This window comes from Cricetulus griseus, chromosome 4, assembly GCF_003668045.3.
Source record: "Cricetulus griseus strain 17A/GY chromosome 4, alternate assembly CriGri-PICRH-1.0, whole genome shotgun sequence".
In the NCBI taxonomy this organism is placed as follows: Eukaryota; Metazoa; Chordata; class Mammalia; order Rodentia; family Cricetidae; genus Cricetulus; species Cricetulus griseus.
This window is the reverse complement of record NC_048597.1, coordinates 73121036-73138074: the sequence shown is the minus strand read 5'-3', so window position 1 is coordinate 73138074 and position 17039 is coordinate 73121036. Positions and strand designations below refer to the sequence as shown.

Sequence of the window (17039 nt, the reverse complement as noted above, 5' to 3'; positions counted from 1 at the left end):
ACTTGACATAAAATTAGGCAGCATTTGCAGGGACTTGGTGGCGCACGCCTTTAATCCCAGCACTCGAGAGGCAGAGGCAGGCGGATCTCTGTGCGTTTGAGGCCAGATGGTCTACAGAGCTACACAGAAAAGCCCTGTCTCAAAACTACAAAACAACAAAAAACATTAGACAGCGCTATGACCAAAAGCAACTTAAGGAGGAAAGATTTCTTGTGTTGTTTAAGATGTATTTTAATCAATTTCTGCCTTCTCTTTCATCCCTCTAAACCTTCCCATATACCTCACCCCACTCTCCTTCAAATTCATGGCCTCATGGGAAGAGGGCAGAGGGAGCTATGAGAATGAGAAGGGAAGAAGAGGAAGGATGCAGAGGTCATGAGGGAGCAGAGTGAGTCAGGTATAGATTAGAAGAAAGGATATGGGATAGGTAGGGTTTTAGTTGGGGGGATAGAGGGGTGGAGGGGAGGGAGAAGGGAACTGGGATTGCCATGTAATTCAATCGTGTTTGTAACTCAAACAAAAAATAAATGAGGCATAGGTATAAAATAGAGAGCAGACCTGTTAGATTATAAATGTCTGACTCCATAGGTTATTTGAATAAGGTTTCAAGATCAATGAATTTAATACAATTTATTTTTTTCCCAAATCATAGAGGAAAAATTAGTTTCTTGTACTGTATTTTATGTTTAAAATATTACAAGGTCTGTTTTAAAGCTAAAATTTCAAGCAACCTATTGGTGTTGCCTGATAATATATACCAAAGCAGTAATAAAAGAAGCAAATATTAAAAAAAAATTCATGGCCTCCTTTTTATCAATTATCACATACATGCATATATATGTATATTATGTATACACACATATAAATCATGTATATACATAAACATACACATATACATATGTCATGGATATACATACATTGCCAACACACACACACACACACACACACACACACACACACACACATACACACACTACAAATACAACTGATTATGGAGTGCCCACCCCCAAGGGACACATCTACAACACAACTCCTATACCTAAGCCTCGGGCAGCATCACAAAAGGGGCTGTAAGACTGCAAAAGCCAGATGACAGGAACATCTGCTATGAGATTCTGTCCCCAAGAAATGACAGGAAAGCTAAACCTATAGGTAGCACCACGATATGAATGCATAAGCAAGACCCACACAAGTACAACACCAATAGACATGCTAACCCGGGAGGGGAAAATGTCACAGGGCCCTCCTCCTAAACAGAGAACTACACAAGCAACTAAGGACTGCTGAGAGTGGGGCAGTCTTCCTCAGGACTGAGCCTCTAACTGATTATCCAATATCATACTCTGAAATTATACAGAGCAACACTACAAGCAACACATACAAGCAACACTAGATATTGTGCTTACATTTGAGTGTGTGTGTTTGTGTGTGTGTGTGTGTAACAATAACAATTTTAAAAAAGGCTATAACTTTGAAAGGTGGGAGACATGGGAGAGGTTGAAGGGATTAAAGGAAAGCGAGAAAATGACATAATTATATTTTAACTTAAAAAAAAAATAAACCCAAAGTAAACTATCTCAAAGCTAGGGGTGGTGGTGCATGCCTTTAATCCCAGCACTTGGGAGGCAGAGGTAGGTGGATCTCTGTAATTCAAGGCCAGCCTGGTCTACAGACTGGTTCCAGGACAGTCAACAGCCAGGGCTACACAAAAAAAAAAAACCTGTCTCAAAACAAAACAAAGAAGCAGTGTATCCCAGCGACACGCACCTAGAATGCACAAAATTTTGGGATATAAATCCCCCCAAAAGTCCTCGTTTTCCTCAAAATGTGTATCGTTTAAATCAGCAGTAACTGGTAACAATTACCATTTCACATGATTAACATCATTTCATTTGAGTACCTCATAAGACTGCGATTAGGTCTCATTTTGCCAACTGAACTGTTTAGAACGGCAGCCAGACACAGAGTGTAATCTTAGTACTTAGGTGGCCAAGGCAAAATGATTGCAACTTCTAAACTAGCATGGATTCCAAAGTGAAACTACCATTCCCAATTCCCCCAAAATAAAAATTATTAGTATATTTAGGGAACAAAACACACAACTACATCATAACCAAAGTGTTCATCTTTTGTGCTTTTTTATACAGATACATAACAAAATATTTAATTGCCCTAATTACACTATAGAAAAGAAAACATATATGATTATGAATGCACATGGAAGGCAACTGGTGACAAAGGGAGCAGTAGTTAAGTACTCTAGGGCCCAGTAAGGCAGGCATTATCTTACACCCACAGGGTTTTTGAGTTCTCTCTTTTTTCTTTTTATTGTTTCTTTCAAAAAAGTCCAGTTGACTATCCACCAATTTTAAAACTTAATTCGTTTCTTGTTAATGTGTATGTCAACACATGCAGACCAAACAAAACATGTCTGTGAGTTTCTGGTCCTTCTTTTCTTCTCTAGACTTGAAAATGTAAATAAAATTAGCTTCTTCAACAATTGGCCTTGGTAAGAGCTTGTTTTCTGCTGGTGACTTAAAGCTTTACTCTCACACCTTTCCCAGCAAGTCTGTAGGAGAGCTACCATAGAAAAGTTCTCAACAACAAAGTTACAGCTGTCACTGCTCTGATAATAGGACCTACTGTGACTCATCACCACCTCCAAAGCTGGTTCAGCATTCATGACCTGTATGCCAATCTTAGAGCCACTCCGTAGCTTCTTAAAAATTATACTGAAACGGAATTTGCTGTGCCTTCAATCCAATTCTGAGATGTGCTCTTTCACTGAAAATCTTTGATAAGTTTCAGATCTTTTCACCAATAACTTACACCAGTTCATCCATGACATATTAACCAAGGCTGAGTCAGTCCCTTTTTAATTGAGACAGGGTCTTCACTCTGTCGTTCTGGCTGGCCTTGAATTCAGAGATCTCCTGCTACTGCCTTCTGAGTGCTGGCATCAAAGGTGTGTGTCACCACACCCACTCATTCAACTTTCTAATACCTAAGTTTATATTTTTCATTACATACGACAGACTCAAACCCCTGTTATTAATGTAACTGATAACAATCCGTTTAATTTTTATTTTATTTAGAATAAATTTATAAATAAAATTTAATATCTACTTTGCTTAAATATTTCTCATAGAATTCTTAGAAATATTTTTAACAATTTACCAGTTAAAGTAACATGCTTTTTTTTTCTTACGGCTACAGTACTCTATACCTAAGGACAAAATATAACCTGTGATATTAACATATTCTTTACATTGAACAACTAATGCACTCATAGCTCAAAATATCAACATAATCCAGGTGTTTTAAAATGTTGTACTCCTAACAGCCATTAGTAAAGAATTTTATTGACTGTAAAATTGTGTATTATAAGAGACTCAGGAATCTAAGAAGATTCAAAACCCCCACTCCACAGAGCTAGAGGCATAACTCATGTTCAGACTGTACACTTACATTACAAAGCCCTGGGTTCAAGCTTCAAGGTAAGGATACAGACACATACCACTTTTCCAAAAGAGTGCAATACAACCATGAGTCAGCCCACAAACAAGCTGTCTAATGAACTCCATACAAGTAGGAAACACAGAACAATCAATCCACTGTGACAAATTAAAGGATTAAAGGTGTGTGCCATCACTACCTGGCCTCTAGCTTTGCACTCTTTGATATTCAGACAAGCTTTGTTATATCAGAAAAAAAAATATCACCACACAAAAAGTGTGGTAAGGGTCTAAGAACAGATATATGAAATAAAACAATACATCTATGGTTACCTGATTTTGAAAAATGCTGATACTGTGCAATGAACAGAAGATTTAACTCTTAAGCAAAAGGTGCTTAGGCAAGTAAGAGATAAAGTTGGGCCCCCATCACAGACAAAAATTTTCTGAAAATTGATTAAAAACCCAAATATGCAAGCTAAAAAATTAGAAGAAAACACAATAAACCTCTATGTCCTGGAATTTAGCAACATGTTAGAAGTCTAACCAACAAAGAAAAAGATCAATTTCATCAAGATCAAAAACTTACATGCATTGAAAGACATTAATCAGTATGAAATGGCAATCTCCTGGAAGAAGAAAGTATTTACAAGCATATTGTTAAGGCCCTAGTATCCAATTTATATGGAACTCCAACAATTACACAATAAAAGGACAACTCCCACAAGCACACAAGCATGTTTACCATTATTAGTCACTGAGAAAAGGTAAAGCAAATCTGTAATGAGACAGTGCACACACACTGTTAGGATGGCTCAAAGACAGATAAACACTGATGATAGAAAACCTGTAGCCCTTCTACACTGCTAGAGCTATCTATCTATCTATCTATCTATCTATCTATCTATCTATCTATCTATCTATCTATCTCTGGTTTGTTTGTTGGTTGGTTGGTTGGTTTTTCGAGACAGGGTTTCTCTGTGTAACAATCCTGGCTGTCCTGGAACTCGCTCTGTACTCCAGGCTGGCCTCAAACTCACTGAGATCCGATGGCCTCTGCCTCCCGAGTGCTAGGATTAAACGTGTGCACTACCACCACCTGGCTTAGTGGCAATTTTTAAATGTTGCAGCCACTTTGGAAGTTTTACGGCCTATAATTTTAATCCTAGCTATATGTGAGGAATTGAGAACTGGCCACACATAAATGGTCAGAGCAACACTATCTAGAGTAGCAGAACAGCCCAAGGGCCCATCAAGGGATGAATGAATAAACAAAATGTCATTTATCCATATATTGAAATATTACTTAACCTTTAAAAGGAATAAAATACTGGTACATACTACTACATGAACAAAAACTATGCTAAGTGAAAGATGCCAGACATAAATTATCATATACTGTATTCTATTTCCATACAATATCCAGAATAAGCAAATCTAGAATAAAATAGAACATTTGCATAAAAAGAAATGGGGAACTACTACTTAAGGACTAGAATATTCTTTTGCAATACAATGTTTTGGAGACAGAAATGGCATATTTACATTAAGAATGTGCTAATTGCCACTGAACTGTGTCTCTTTAAAATGATTAATTTGAACACAGTAAGGTGAAACACCCCAATAATCCCAAACTCAGGAGTCAGAGGCAGACAGATACATTTCCATAAAGCTCCAAACCAGTCTGAACTAAACAGCAAGATCCCATCCCAAAATGAAGCAAAACAAATATAATAGTTACCATATGAACAAACAAATCTATTCCTAGTACCAAGGGAAAGCACTGTTTACACAAAAATTGGCAAATAAATATTTACAGCAAAATTATTTATACTACCAAATATATAGTAACAACTAGTGTCTATCAAGGATATTCAATCTATACTAATACATACCACAAAATGTATAATCGTAAAAGGCATGCTTAGTGAATAAACAAGCTACAACAAATTTATAGAAGAGTATTATCCAACCAAAAAGGGAAAAGAGAGAGAGAACAGGTTAAATATCTTATCTGAAATGCTTGGGTCAAAAATGAAGTGTTTCCAGACCCCTGAACATGGATGTCAATAAGGAGGCCTCTGCACTAAAGGGAGCCTCTGGTAGTGGATTAGTATTTGTCCCTGGTGTAAGAAGGGACTTTGAGAGCCCATCCCACATGAAGGGATACACTCTGGCCCTGGACACATGGGGAAGGGCCCAGGCCCAGCACAGGAAGATTTGGTGGACTTTGCAGAGCCCCCATTGAGGGTCCTATCCTGCCTGGGGAGTGGTGGGTGGATGGGGTGGGGGGTAGGTTGGGGGTGGGGGAGGAGGGATGGGGGTGAGGGGAGAGAGAGGGAGAAGGGACTTAAATGTGAAACAAGCTTGTTCCCTAACTTGAACTAATAAAAAAAAAAAAAAATGAAGTGTTTCAGATTTGGGAGTCTTAGAATTTGAGAATATTTGCGTGTGTACAATGAGGTATCTTAAGAGATGAGATGCAAATCCAGATACACTTCATTTATGCTTCTTGTTTATCAATACTTAAATGTACCCGTGTTTTTTCAAAGATCTATGTTCATTTGTATGTATATTATATATGTGTATGAGGGATGCCATATGCACAGATATCCATTGAAGCCAGAAAGAAGATACTAGATCCTCTAGAACTAGAGTTATAGGCAGCTGTGAGATACTTGTTGTGTAAGGATTCTTAACCACTTGGCCATCTCTCCTAACTTGTGCCTATATTTAACCAAAATTTACTTGTCATATGGTTAAATATAGAATTTTATACTTTGGCATCATGCCAGCACTAATGAGACTGTGTTTTGCAGTAAAGATACTCAACTTACACTAACATATACCACAATAGGCATTCTGAGTAAATGGAACTAAACGCAAAAGACCCTATCATAGAACTCTATTTATATGAAATGTCTACACCAGGCAAATCTATAGAAAAAAGTTAGTGCGTATCAGGATTTAGGAAGAAAGGTAAAGTGAAAGCTTGCATCCTTAATGGGTAAAGGCTTTCTTTATGGGGTAATACAAAGCTTCTAGTTTGCTTTATTCTGCTGCAATAAAACACAATGACCAAAAGCAAGATGAGGAGGAAAGGGCTTATTTCATCTTTTTATAGTGCATCATGAAAAGAAATCAGGGCAGGAACTCAAAACAGGATCCTAGAGCCAGGAACTGAAGCAGAAACTATGGAAGAAAATTGCTTACTGGCTTGCTCACAACTCACTCAGCTTGCTTTTTCAACTCAGCAGCAGTACTACCTACAATGGGCTTGGACTTCCCACATTTAAACAAGAAATGCCCCAAAGTCACAGTCCAATCTGATAGCAGCATTTCCTCAATTGTGGTTCCCTCTTCCTGGATCACTCTAGCTCATGTCAAGAAAAACTAACCAGCACAGCAAAGTTGGGATTCAGATACTAGTTCCATCACCAAATGTTATTTCACTATGACTTTATGGTCTATAAATATTTGAATTTTCTAAATGTTAAACTTTTTAAGGTTAAGTTTGCAAACATTGCAAAAAATCCTTTTAGATTTGTCCTAATCATTGAAGAAGTGCTGAAATTACTGAAATAAAAGGCCAAGAAAATTTTACTACAAGTACACAAAGCCACAGCCTCAGGTTGATGTCATCTGCACTGTGATGCCAGCGCTGAATGGTGGAGGTTTGGATTATACACCTCCAGGGCTGCCCTTTCTGATTCTCAACTTAAAAAAATAGAGATTAAATTTCCAAGTGGAGGCATAAAAGTTGTTTTAAATCCTAACTTCTCCACCTCAAAGTACAACATGGTCTAAAAAGTATCAATTTTCTCTCTCCCCATTTGCTTTTCTTCCATGCAGACTATCTCAGAAATCAGAGAGTATTAGCTAAGTAATAAAGAATAAACAGAGCATCAGCAACTGAGTGAAAGGGCCGGAAGCCAGGAGAGAATCAGTGGCCAAGTGAGAGGCCCAGAAGCCGGGGTGGTGAGGTAGAGAGAACATCAGCAGACGAGTGAGAGGCCCAGGAGCATCAACAGCAGTGGCTTCCAGAAAGGGCCCAGGACAAGTCAGGAGGCAGCAGCAATAGCAGCACCAGAAACTATCGGACCATCAGAACTTTAGCCCTGTCTGCACCTAGAGGAGTGACCACAGGAGTTGTGGCACCACCTGCACTGAGAGGAGAGTCTATCTGAGCTTTGAGCCCATGTAAACCTGGAGGATCAATCACCGGAGGCTCAGCCCTGCCTGCACCTGAAGTAGAGTTCAATGGAGCCACAGTCTCCAATTGTACCAATTGGAGGAAGGGATGGGTATACAACAAGGTAAGAATACACTCAACAACACAAAAAGCAATAGAGCACCACCAGAAACTAGTGGTTCTACAACAACAAGACCTGAATGCAGATGAAGCTGAAGTAAATGGCACTAAAAATAACTTTATGAAGATGATTGAAGCCCTTAAAGAGGAAATGAAAATTTCTCTTAAGGAAATGGAGGAAAAGACAATCAAAATATTGGAAGAAATCAACAAACCCCTTAAAGAAAAGCAAGAAAAAGCAATCAGATAGGTGGAGAAAAATGATTCAAGACTTAAAAACTGAAATAGAGGCAATTAAAAAAAAAAAAAAAAAACACAACAGGAGGAAACTCCAGAAATGGAAAATCTGGGTAAACGATCAGGAACTACAGATGCAAGAAGCGGAAGAGAGAAGATAACACAGAGGGAATAGATTCATTGGTCAAAGAAAATGTTAAATCCAACAAATTCTTAACACAAAATATCCAGGAAATCTGGGACTGACCCTAAGAATAACAGGGATAGAGGAAGTCTAGCTCACAGGCACAGAAAACATATTCAACAAAATCATAGAAGGAAACTTTCCCAACCTAAAGAAAGACATACCTATGAAAGTACAAGGAGCTTATAGAACACCAAATAGACTGGACTAAAAAAAAAAAAAAAAAAAGGTCCCCTTCCCACATAATAATCGAAACACTAAGCATACAAAATAAAGAAAGAATACTAAGAGCTGCAAAGGAAAAAGGCCAAGTAACATATAAAGGCAACTTCTCAATGGAAACAAACAATGAAAGCCAGAAGGTCCTGGTCAGGCATTATGCAGACACTAAGAGACCACAGATACCAGCCCAGGCTACTATATCCAGCAAAGCTTTCAATCACCACAGAGAAAACAAGATATTTCATGACAAAACCAAATCAATACCTAGCCACAAATCCAGCACTACAGAAAGTACTGAAGAAAACTCCAACCCAAGGAAGTTAGCTCCATCCACAAAAACATAGGCAATAGATAATCCCACACCAGCGAATCCCTGAGAAATACACACACAACCCCCACCAATAACAAAAACAAAAAATAACAAGAACTAGCAATTACTGGTCATTATTATCTCTTAATACCAATGGACTCAATTCACCTATAAAAAGACACAGGCTAACAGATTGGATACAAAAACAGAGTCCATCCTTCTGTTGCATACAAGAAACACACCTCAGCCTCACAGACACATTACCTCAGAGTAAAGTATTGGGAAAAGATTTTCCAATCAAATGGACCTAAGACATCAAACTAAAAAATAGTCAAAAGAGATAAAGAAGGTCTTTTCATATTCATCACAGAAAAAAAAATCAATCAAGATGAAGTCTCAATTCTGAACATCTATGCCCTAAATACAAGGGCACCCTCATTTGTAAAAGAAACACTATCAAGCTTAAATCACACATCAAGCTCCACACACTACTCTCACTGCTGGACAGATCTGCCAGACAGAAACTTAACAGAGAATTAAAGGAACTAACAGATGTTATGACTCAAATGGGCCTAACAGACATCTAAAGAACATTCCACACAAACACAAAGAATATACCTTCTTTTCAGCTCCACATGGAACCTTCTCTAAAATTGAGCACATACTCGGTCACAAAGCAAGTCTCAACAGAAAAAAAAAATTGAATTAACCACCTGTATTTTATGAGATCACCATGGCTTAAAGCTAAAATTCAATAACAACAGTAATTGCACAATGCTTAAAACTAAATCATCACTGGGCAAGGAAGAAATAAAGAAATTAAAGACGTCTTAAAATTCAATGAAAATGACAGCATGACAGACCCAAACTTATGGGACACCATGAAAGCAGTGCTAAAAGGAAAGTTCACAGCACTAAATGTCTACATGAAGAAGCTAGAGAAATCTCACACTAGCAAATTAACAGCACACATGAAAACTCTAGAACAAAAAGAAGCAAACTCACCCAGGAGGAGTAGATGCCAGGAAATAATCAAATGAGGGCTGAAATCAATAAAACAGAAACAAAGATCACAATATAAAGAATCAATGAGACAAAGAGCTGGTTCTTTGAGAAAAAAAATCAACAAGATAGACAAACCTTTATCCAAACTAACCAAAAGGCAGAGAGAGAATATCCAAATTAACAAAACCAGAATGAAAAGGGAGACATAACAGACACTAAGGAAATCCAGACAATCATCAGGTCATACTTCAAAAACGTGTACTCCACAAAAATTGGAAAACTTTAAGGAGATGGACAATTTTCTAGGTAAATACCACATACCAAAATTAAATCAAGTACAGATAAACAACTTAAATACACCTATAATCCCTAAGGAAATGGAAACAGTTATCAATAGTCTCCCAAACAAAAAAATCCTAGGCCCAGATAGATTCAGTGCAGAACTCTACCAGAACTTCAAAGAAGAGCTAACTCCAATACTCCTCAAATTGTTTCACAGACTAGAAACAGAGGATCATTGCCAAAAGTTTTACAATGTTACAGTTACTCTGATACCCAAACCACACAAAGACACTACTAAGAGAAATTACAGACCACTCTCCTTCATGAACATTGATGCAAAAAATAAATAAATAAATAAATAAAATACTGGCAAACAGAATCTAAGAACACATTAGAAAAGTCATCCACCATGATCAAGTAGGTTTCATCCCAGAGATGCAGGGATGGTACAACATATGAAAATTTGTGAATGTAATCCACTGTATAAACAAACTGAAAGAAAAAAAAAACAAAAACAAAAAACCATGATCATTTCATTAGATACTGAAAAGCCTTTGACAAAATCCAACACCCCTTCATGGTAACAGTCTTGGAAAGATCAGGGATACAAGGAACATACCTAAACATAATAAAAGCAATATACAGCAAGCTGACAGCCAACATCAAACTACATGGAGAGAAAAATTCAAAGCAATTCCAATGAAACCAGGAACAAGACAAGGCTGTCCACTCTCTCCACATCTATTCAATACAGTACTTGAAATTCTAGCTAGAGCACTAAGACAACAAAAAGAGTGCAAAGGGATACAAATTGGAAAAGAAGTCAAAGTTTTGCTGTTTGCTGATGATATAGTATACACAAGTGATCCCCAAAATTCTACCAGGGAACTCCTACAATTGATAAACACCTTCAACAATGTAGCAGGATACAAGATTAACTTAAAAAAAAAAAATCAGTAGCCTTCCCATATACAGATGATAAACAGGCTGAGAAATAAATCAGAGAAACACCACCAAAAGGGTGTGTTGTTTCTTGGGGTAACTCTAACAAAACAAGGGAAAGACCTGTATGACAAGAACTTTAAGTCCCTAAACAAAGAAATTGAAGAAGACATCAGAAAATGGAAAGATCTCTTATGTTCTTGGATAGGTAGGATTAACACAGTAAAAATGGTAATCTTATCAAAAGCAATCTATAGATTCAAGGCAAATCCCAGCACAATTTTTCACAGACCTTGAAAGGACAATACTCAACCAGATGGAAAAATAAAAACCACCCAAGATAGCCAACACAATCCTCTACAATAAAGGAACGTCTAGGGGCATCACCATCACTGACTTCAAGCTCTACTATAGAGCTGCAGCAATGAAAACAGCTTGATATTGGCATAAAAACAGACTGGTGGACCAATGAAATGGAATTGAAGACCCTGATATCAATCCACACACCTATGAACACCTGATTTTTGACAAAGTAGCTAAAATTATAAAATGGAAAAAAAGGAAGCATCTTCAACAAATGGTGCTGGGCATAACTGGATGTTCATATGTGAAGAATGCAAATAGATCCATACCTATCGCCACGCACAAAACTCAAGTCCAAATGGATCAAAGACCTCAACATAAAACCAACCACACTGAACCTCACAGAAGAGAAAGTGAGAAATGGCCTTGAACACACTGGCACAGGAGACCACTTCTAACACCAGTAGACACTGAGAGCAACAATGAATAAATGGGACCTCCTGAAACTGAGAAGTTTCTGTAAAGAAAAGGACATGGTCAACAAGGCAAAATGGCAGCCAACAGAATGGGAAAAGACTTTTTGTTGTTGTTGTTTTTTCGAGACAGGGTTTCTCTGTGGCTTTGGAGGCTGTCCTGGAACTAGCTCTTGTAGACCAGGCTAGTCTTGAACTCACAGAGATCCGTCTGCCTCTGCCTCCCGAGTGCTGGGATTAAAGGCATGCACCACCAACGCCCGGCTCTGGAAAAAGATCTTTACCTACCCCACATCTGACAAAACATACAAAGAACTTAAACTAGACATCAAAAGACCAAATAATCCAATTTAAAAATGGGGTACAGATCTAAACAGAGAATTCTCAACAGAAGAAACTCAAATGGCCAAAGACACTTAGGAAAATGTTCAACAACCTTAGTCATCAGAGAAATGCAAATCAAAACCACTCTGGGACCATCTTACACTTCAGAAGGGCCAGGATAAAAACTCTGATGACAGTTTAGGCTAGAGAGGATGTGGAGAAAGGGGGACATGCCTCCATTGCTGGTGGGAGTGCAAGCTTGTACAGCCACTTTGGAAAACAGTATGGAGGTTTCTCAGAAAATTAGGGATCAATCTACCTCAAGACCCAGCGATACCACTTTTGGGCATATATCCAAAGGATTCACACTCACACCACAAGGACATCTGCTCAACTATGTTCATAGCAGCATTATTTGTAATAGACAGAACCTTGAAGCAACCTAGATGCCCCTCAACTGAAGAATGCATAAAGAAAATGTGGTACATTTATACAATGGAGTACTACTAATTGGTTAAAAAAAATTACATCTTGAAACTAGCAGGCAAATGGATAGAACTAGAAAAACCCAGAAAGACAAATATAAAAGTACTCACTCATAAGTGGATATTAGACATAAAACAAAAAACAACCAACTGACAGGCCACAACCCCAGAGAACCTATGTAAGGAAGAGGATCCTAAGAGAGACATACATGGATCTGCCTAGGAAGGGGTAAAAGACAAGATCTCCTGCGTAAATTGGAAATGGGGGGGGGAGCAGAGAGAGGGTGGAAAGGGAGAGGGGAGTGCAGAAAAACATGCAGCTCAAAAAATGTGTATCTCAATGGAAAAAAAAAAAAAGAATGAACAGCTGGTACCTTTAAACACAATTCCTTCTCCCAACTTCTTTATCTCCTGACCCCAGAGAAGTATTATGTACACAACATAAGAAATCAAGACCCACTGTGCTTATGAGTTGACAAAGGCTGCCAAGACTGTCTTTGTGGTGGCACAGGCCTTTCATCCCAATACTTAGGAAGCAGAGGCAGGCAGATTCCTGTGAGTAGAAGGCCAGCCTGGTCTATATGGTGAATTCTAGACCAGCCACACATAGACAGTAAGACCTCAAAACAAAGAAAAAAAAAAGTAAAAAATAAAATGATTGTCATCCAAAATGATTGTCACCCAAATGATTGTCACCCAAAACAGTATAACTGAATGGTGGTGTGCTCGTAAGCCCAGAATACCCCAAATTAGTCTTTCTTTTTCCAGCATTATGTGTTTTAAAATTCAAAGATTCACTAATAAACTTTTCAGTTTAGGATATATGATCCAGCTTTTATCAGAATCTCATGTCATCTCAAAACATCTAGGGATAGAATCCAGGAAATTTGTTTTCAGTGATTTTCATACACTGTTATTTGGGAAACACTCAACAGAAAGGAAGCAACAGTATTTTAATGGGGAAGACAGAGATACTTCCTGCTTTACAAAACAGAAAATGCAAGTAGAATATTGTATGTATGTTCATGTATGGAACGCACTATACACTGTTGCATTAAATAAGAATGTGAACTATGTGCTGCATTTCTGTTCTACATCATTAGAATAAAAATGGCAAAGATGATTTAGTGCAAACACAGGGACAAACTAAAGTTTCTAGACTCTATTTTTTTTTTGTATCTGAATAAAAAAGAACTAAAATTTAGACACTAAGGAACTGGGCAGAGAAAAACTGTTAGGTCAAAAATCTTTGCTTTGAAAATATCTAAGGTTAACACAGAGAAGTGGTATGTATGTGTCACCAATAGGATGAATTTCAAAGGCCATCCTTCCCTCACTACCCCTCTACTGAAGAAAGAAAAACCATCTTGATTTTAAACTCTTTACAATGATTCATTATATCCCTGATTCTTCATTTTTCAAGACAGGGTTTCTCTGTAGCTTTTTTGGAGACTGTCCTAGAACTCGATCTGTAGACCAGGCTGGCCTCGAACTCAAAGAGATCCATCTGCCTCTGCCTCCTGAGTGCTGGGATTACCGCCCGGCTATCCCTCATTCTTATACAGAATCATAGTTAAAATGCATTAGAAAATCTTGTTAAAGTATATGTGAAGTTTCTACTCTGAAGCTGTGTAACAATTCTCAATTGTTATGAAAAAATATTTAACTATGTCATCTTTTCTAATTTTATTTACAAAAGCTAGTGTTTATTGTATAAGTCCCTAGTGTTTTAAAATACTATCTTAGCGGTTAAAGGCACTTGTTGCTCTTGCACAGGATCCAAGTTCAGTTCCCAGCATGCACAAGGCAGCTCACAACCATCTGAATCTCCAGTTCCAGGGGATCCGTTGCTTCCTTCTGGCTTCCAAAGGAATTAGCAAGCATGAGATGGTACACGCAGAAAAATACTCATACACATAACATAAAAATAACTTAAAAAATAAGTATTTCAGAGGGAGGGGGAACTGTGGCCCGGATGTAAAATAAACAAACATCTCATTACAATGAGTAATATACATGATTGAAAATCTTTATAGAGTCCCACTAAATGGTCCCAATGAACCAAGTGCTAAAAAACAAAACAAACAAAAAAGCCTGTTTTGTGGTATACTCGATGACTCAACCTCCAGTCAGTGCCAACCTCAACTGTTAATGCTGGAATATGCAGGCACAATTGACAGAACAGAATCCATACCCCCTGTTGAGAGACCAGGCAAATGGCCCCAAAATTATTTCTACTGCTTTAGCCATTTAAAGCCCAAATAAATAAATAATAAGCTACAGGAAGGTTTGATGGATATCCTCTGATCTAGTTCTTCTCGTAGTATTTATACACTTTCTGTAGTAACATGTAGCGATGCAACCAATGGGATATGGCGAAATCACCACCTCAGAAGAGAACACTATTAACAAATAAAAGCACTTAAAAATCTTTATTATAAAGGGGCTACAGAGATGGCTCAGAGGTTAAGAGCAAAGGCTGCTCTTCCGTAGGACTCGGGTTCAATTCCCAGCAACCACATGGTGGCTTCACAATGGTCTGTAACTCCCGTTCCAGCACCAGGCAAAACATTCACATACATTAAAAAAAAAAAAAAAAAAATCTGGAAGTGGGTGGTTTGTCGGTCAAGTGAGTTGAGGCAGTTGGACTGCAGAGTTTCAGCTAATTCAGCACATGGTGAATTCTTGGACAATTTGAAATACAGAGTAGGACCTGTCTCAACTCCCCAATCCCAAAGTAAGAGTTAAAAACAGACAAACAAACAAACAAACAAACAACAAAAACCTCACACATCTCTGTGATTCTAGATATTTACTCCTTCAATATTCTTTTCACGTTAAAAAACAAAAACAAAACACTGACTCATCTACATAGAGTACCCCACACGAAAAGGCCAGAGGACCTTATGCCAAATTTGCGTCACAGCTACAAAACTATAAACACCAAAGTCACGGAGTAGTACAAGAAAAACTTGGCGCGCCTCCTAACCTCAGAACTCCAACTACACACCGGAACGTCTTTTAGTCTTTTGACGTTGTGATGCTCCTGGGGTTGCCCCTCGGCCCCACGGCGACTCCAGAGCTTATCGCGTCTTCCGCGGCCGGAAGGAAGCGACCGCCGCTCACACGCCCGCCCGCTCGCCTGCTCGTCCCCCGAGTGCCCTTGGGCCAAGCCACTCCCGGCCGCAGGCTGTAGGGCCAGTCTGCCCGCCGAGCGCCCGAGACCGGAGGGGAGCACCGGGCTGCCGCCTCCTCCCCGCTGACACCCGCAGGCCCTCGGCCGGGCCAGGCCTCGCGATCGCGGCCTCATCTCACCTGCGTTCCCACCACGACGATCTGTGGCAGCTGGATGATGTCGGCGCCCACCGTGTTGAAGACGTCCTGCAGTTTATTGATGACCGGGATTAGCGCCTCCATGACTCTGAAAACACCGGACCCCCACCCAGCAGGCCACTGCAATGAATGGGGACGCGGCCCACAACCCAGTTGCTTCCTCTTCTCCTCCTCCCTCTCCTCGGGAGCCCGCACCCATTGGGCCGGGCCGCCACCTCCCAGCCCGCTCCCGGTATGCCGTGCGCCACGCAGGAGGTGGGGACGCAAAGACTGCCGGGAGATGTAGTTCGGGCTGAGTGGAACGCCAAGGCCTATTCGAGGAGCTTTCTGTTTTCAACCTGAGCCAGGAGGCTGCGGCAACGATGTTGAGTCTAATCTATTCAAAACTCTAGGAAACAGCTAGGCGCATAATGGTTGTTAAAGTGTTAGGTATGAGTATGTCTCTTGGAGTCGGGGTACACACCTGTAAACCAGCCCTGGGAGACTTAGGCATGAGGATTACAAGGTCTGCGCTACTTAGTGAAATCCTGTTTTCTTACGGGGGGGGGGTGTCTATTGATTAACCAATGTCATTTCCTTATGAGAACACTTGATGAGGAATAATCAAGGGCACTTTAGGAAAATTTAAAGAGTTTCTCTGTCCCAGTCTACCCTCCAACTAGACAGACTAGCTTGACTTTCATCTTGTGGCAGAGAAGTTCATTTTTGTAGACGGTACCGGTTAATGCAGAGAGTGTATTTGGTCAAAGTTCTGAGAGTGAATGATGAATCCTCAGCCTTAAAGTAGACATCCGTATCACACACCACGCAAGGCTTAAGGTATATCGCAGCAATGAAGCCAGAAAAAATTTAAGGACCAAGGATGGGGAAAGAGTCGTGAAACGCTGCCATCTACTTATGAAGCTGCTGTTGCAGCAGCCGTGAATACACAGTGGCTATAGATACCTGCACAAGACTGGGCCCTCTAGCTATCTATCGTCGATAAAGGAAGTGCCCAAGAAGCTCCATCCTTTCTTAAGGAGCAGTGACTGCTTATGTTTGCTAGGATTGGGGTTATTTTCTCTAATAGTGCATTCACTGGGGCCAATAAGTAGGAAGAAAAGGGGGTCCCAGAAGGGAAGGGAGGATATCAGAGGGCTATGTGGCTTATTAATATAATCACAGTGCACTGG

At 39.4% G+C, this 17039-nt stretch overlaps 1 protein-coding gene across 8 annotated transcripts in view; it reads right to left on the bottom strand.

Moving 5' to 3' along the window:
- Window positions 1–16089, bottom strand: part of Dnm1l (dynamin 1 like) — a 51006-nt gene extending 34917 nt beyond the window's left edge. For 4 of the 8 annotated variants that reach the window (XM_027413418.2, XM_027413416.2, XM_027413417.2 and 1 more), the window contains exon 1: window positions 15850–16085. In XM_027413418.2, coding sequence (XP_027269219.1) covers window positions 15850–15951 — 102 coding nt within the window. In that variant the 5' untranslated portion in view covers window positions 15952–16085. Of the gene's footprint in view, window positions 1–15849 lie in introns of all 8 variants that reach the window. The other 4 variants (XM_027413419.2, XM_027413421.2, XM_027413422.2 and 1 more) reach the window with 3 other exon arrangements.
- Window positions 16090–17039: the final 950 nt, after the last annotated feature.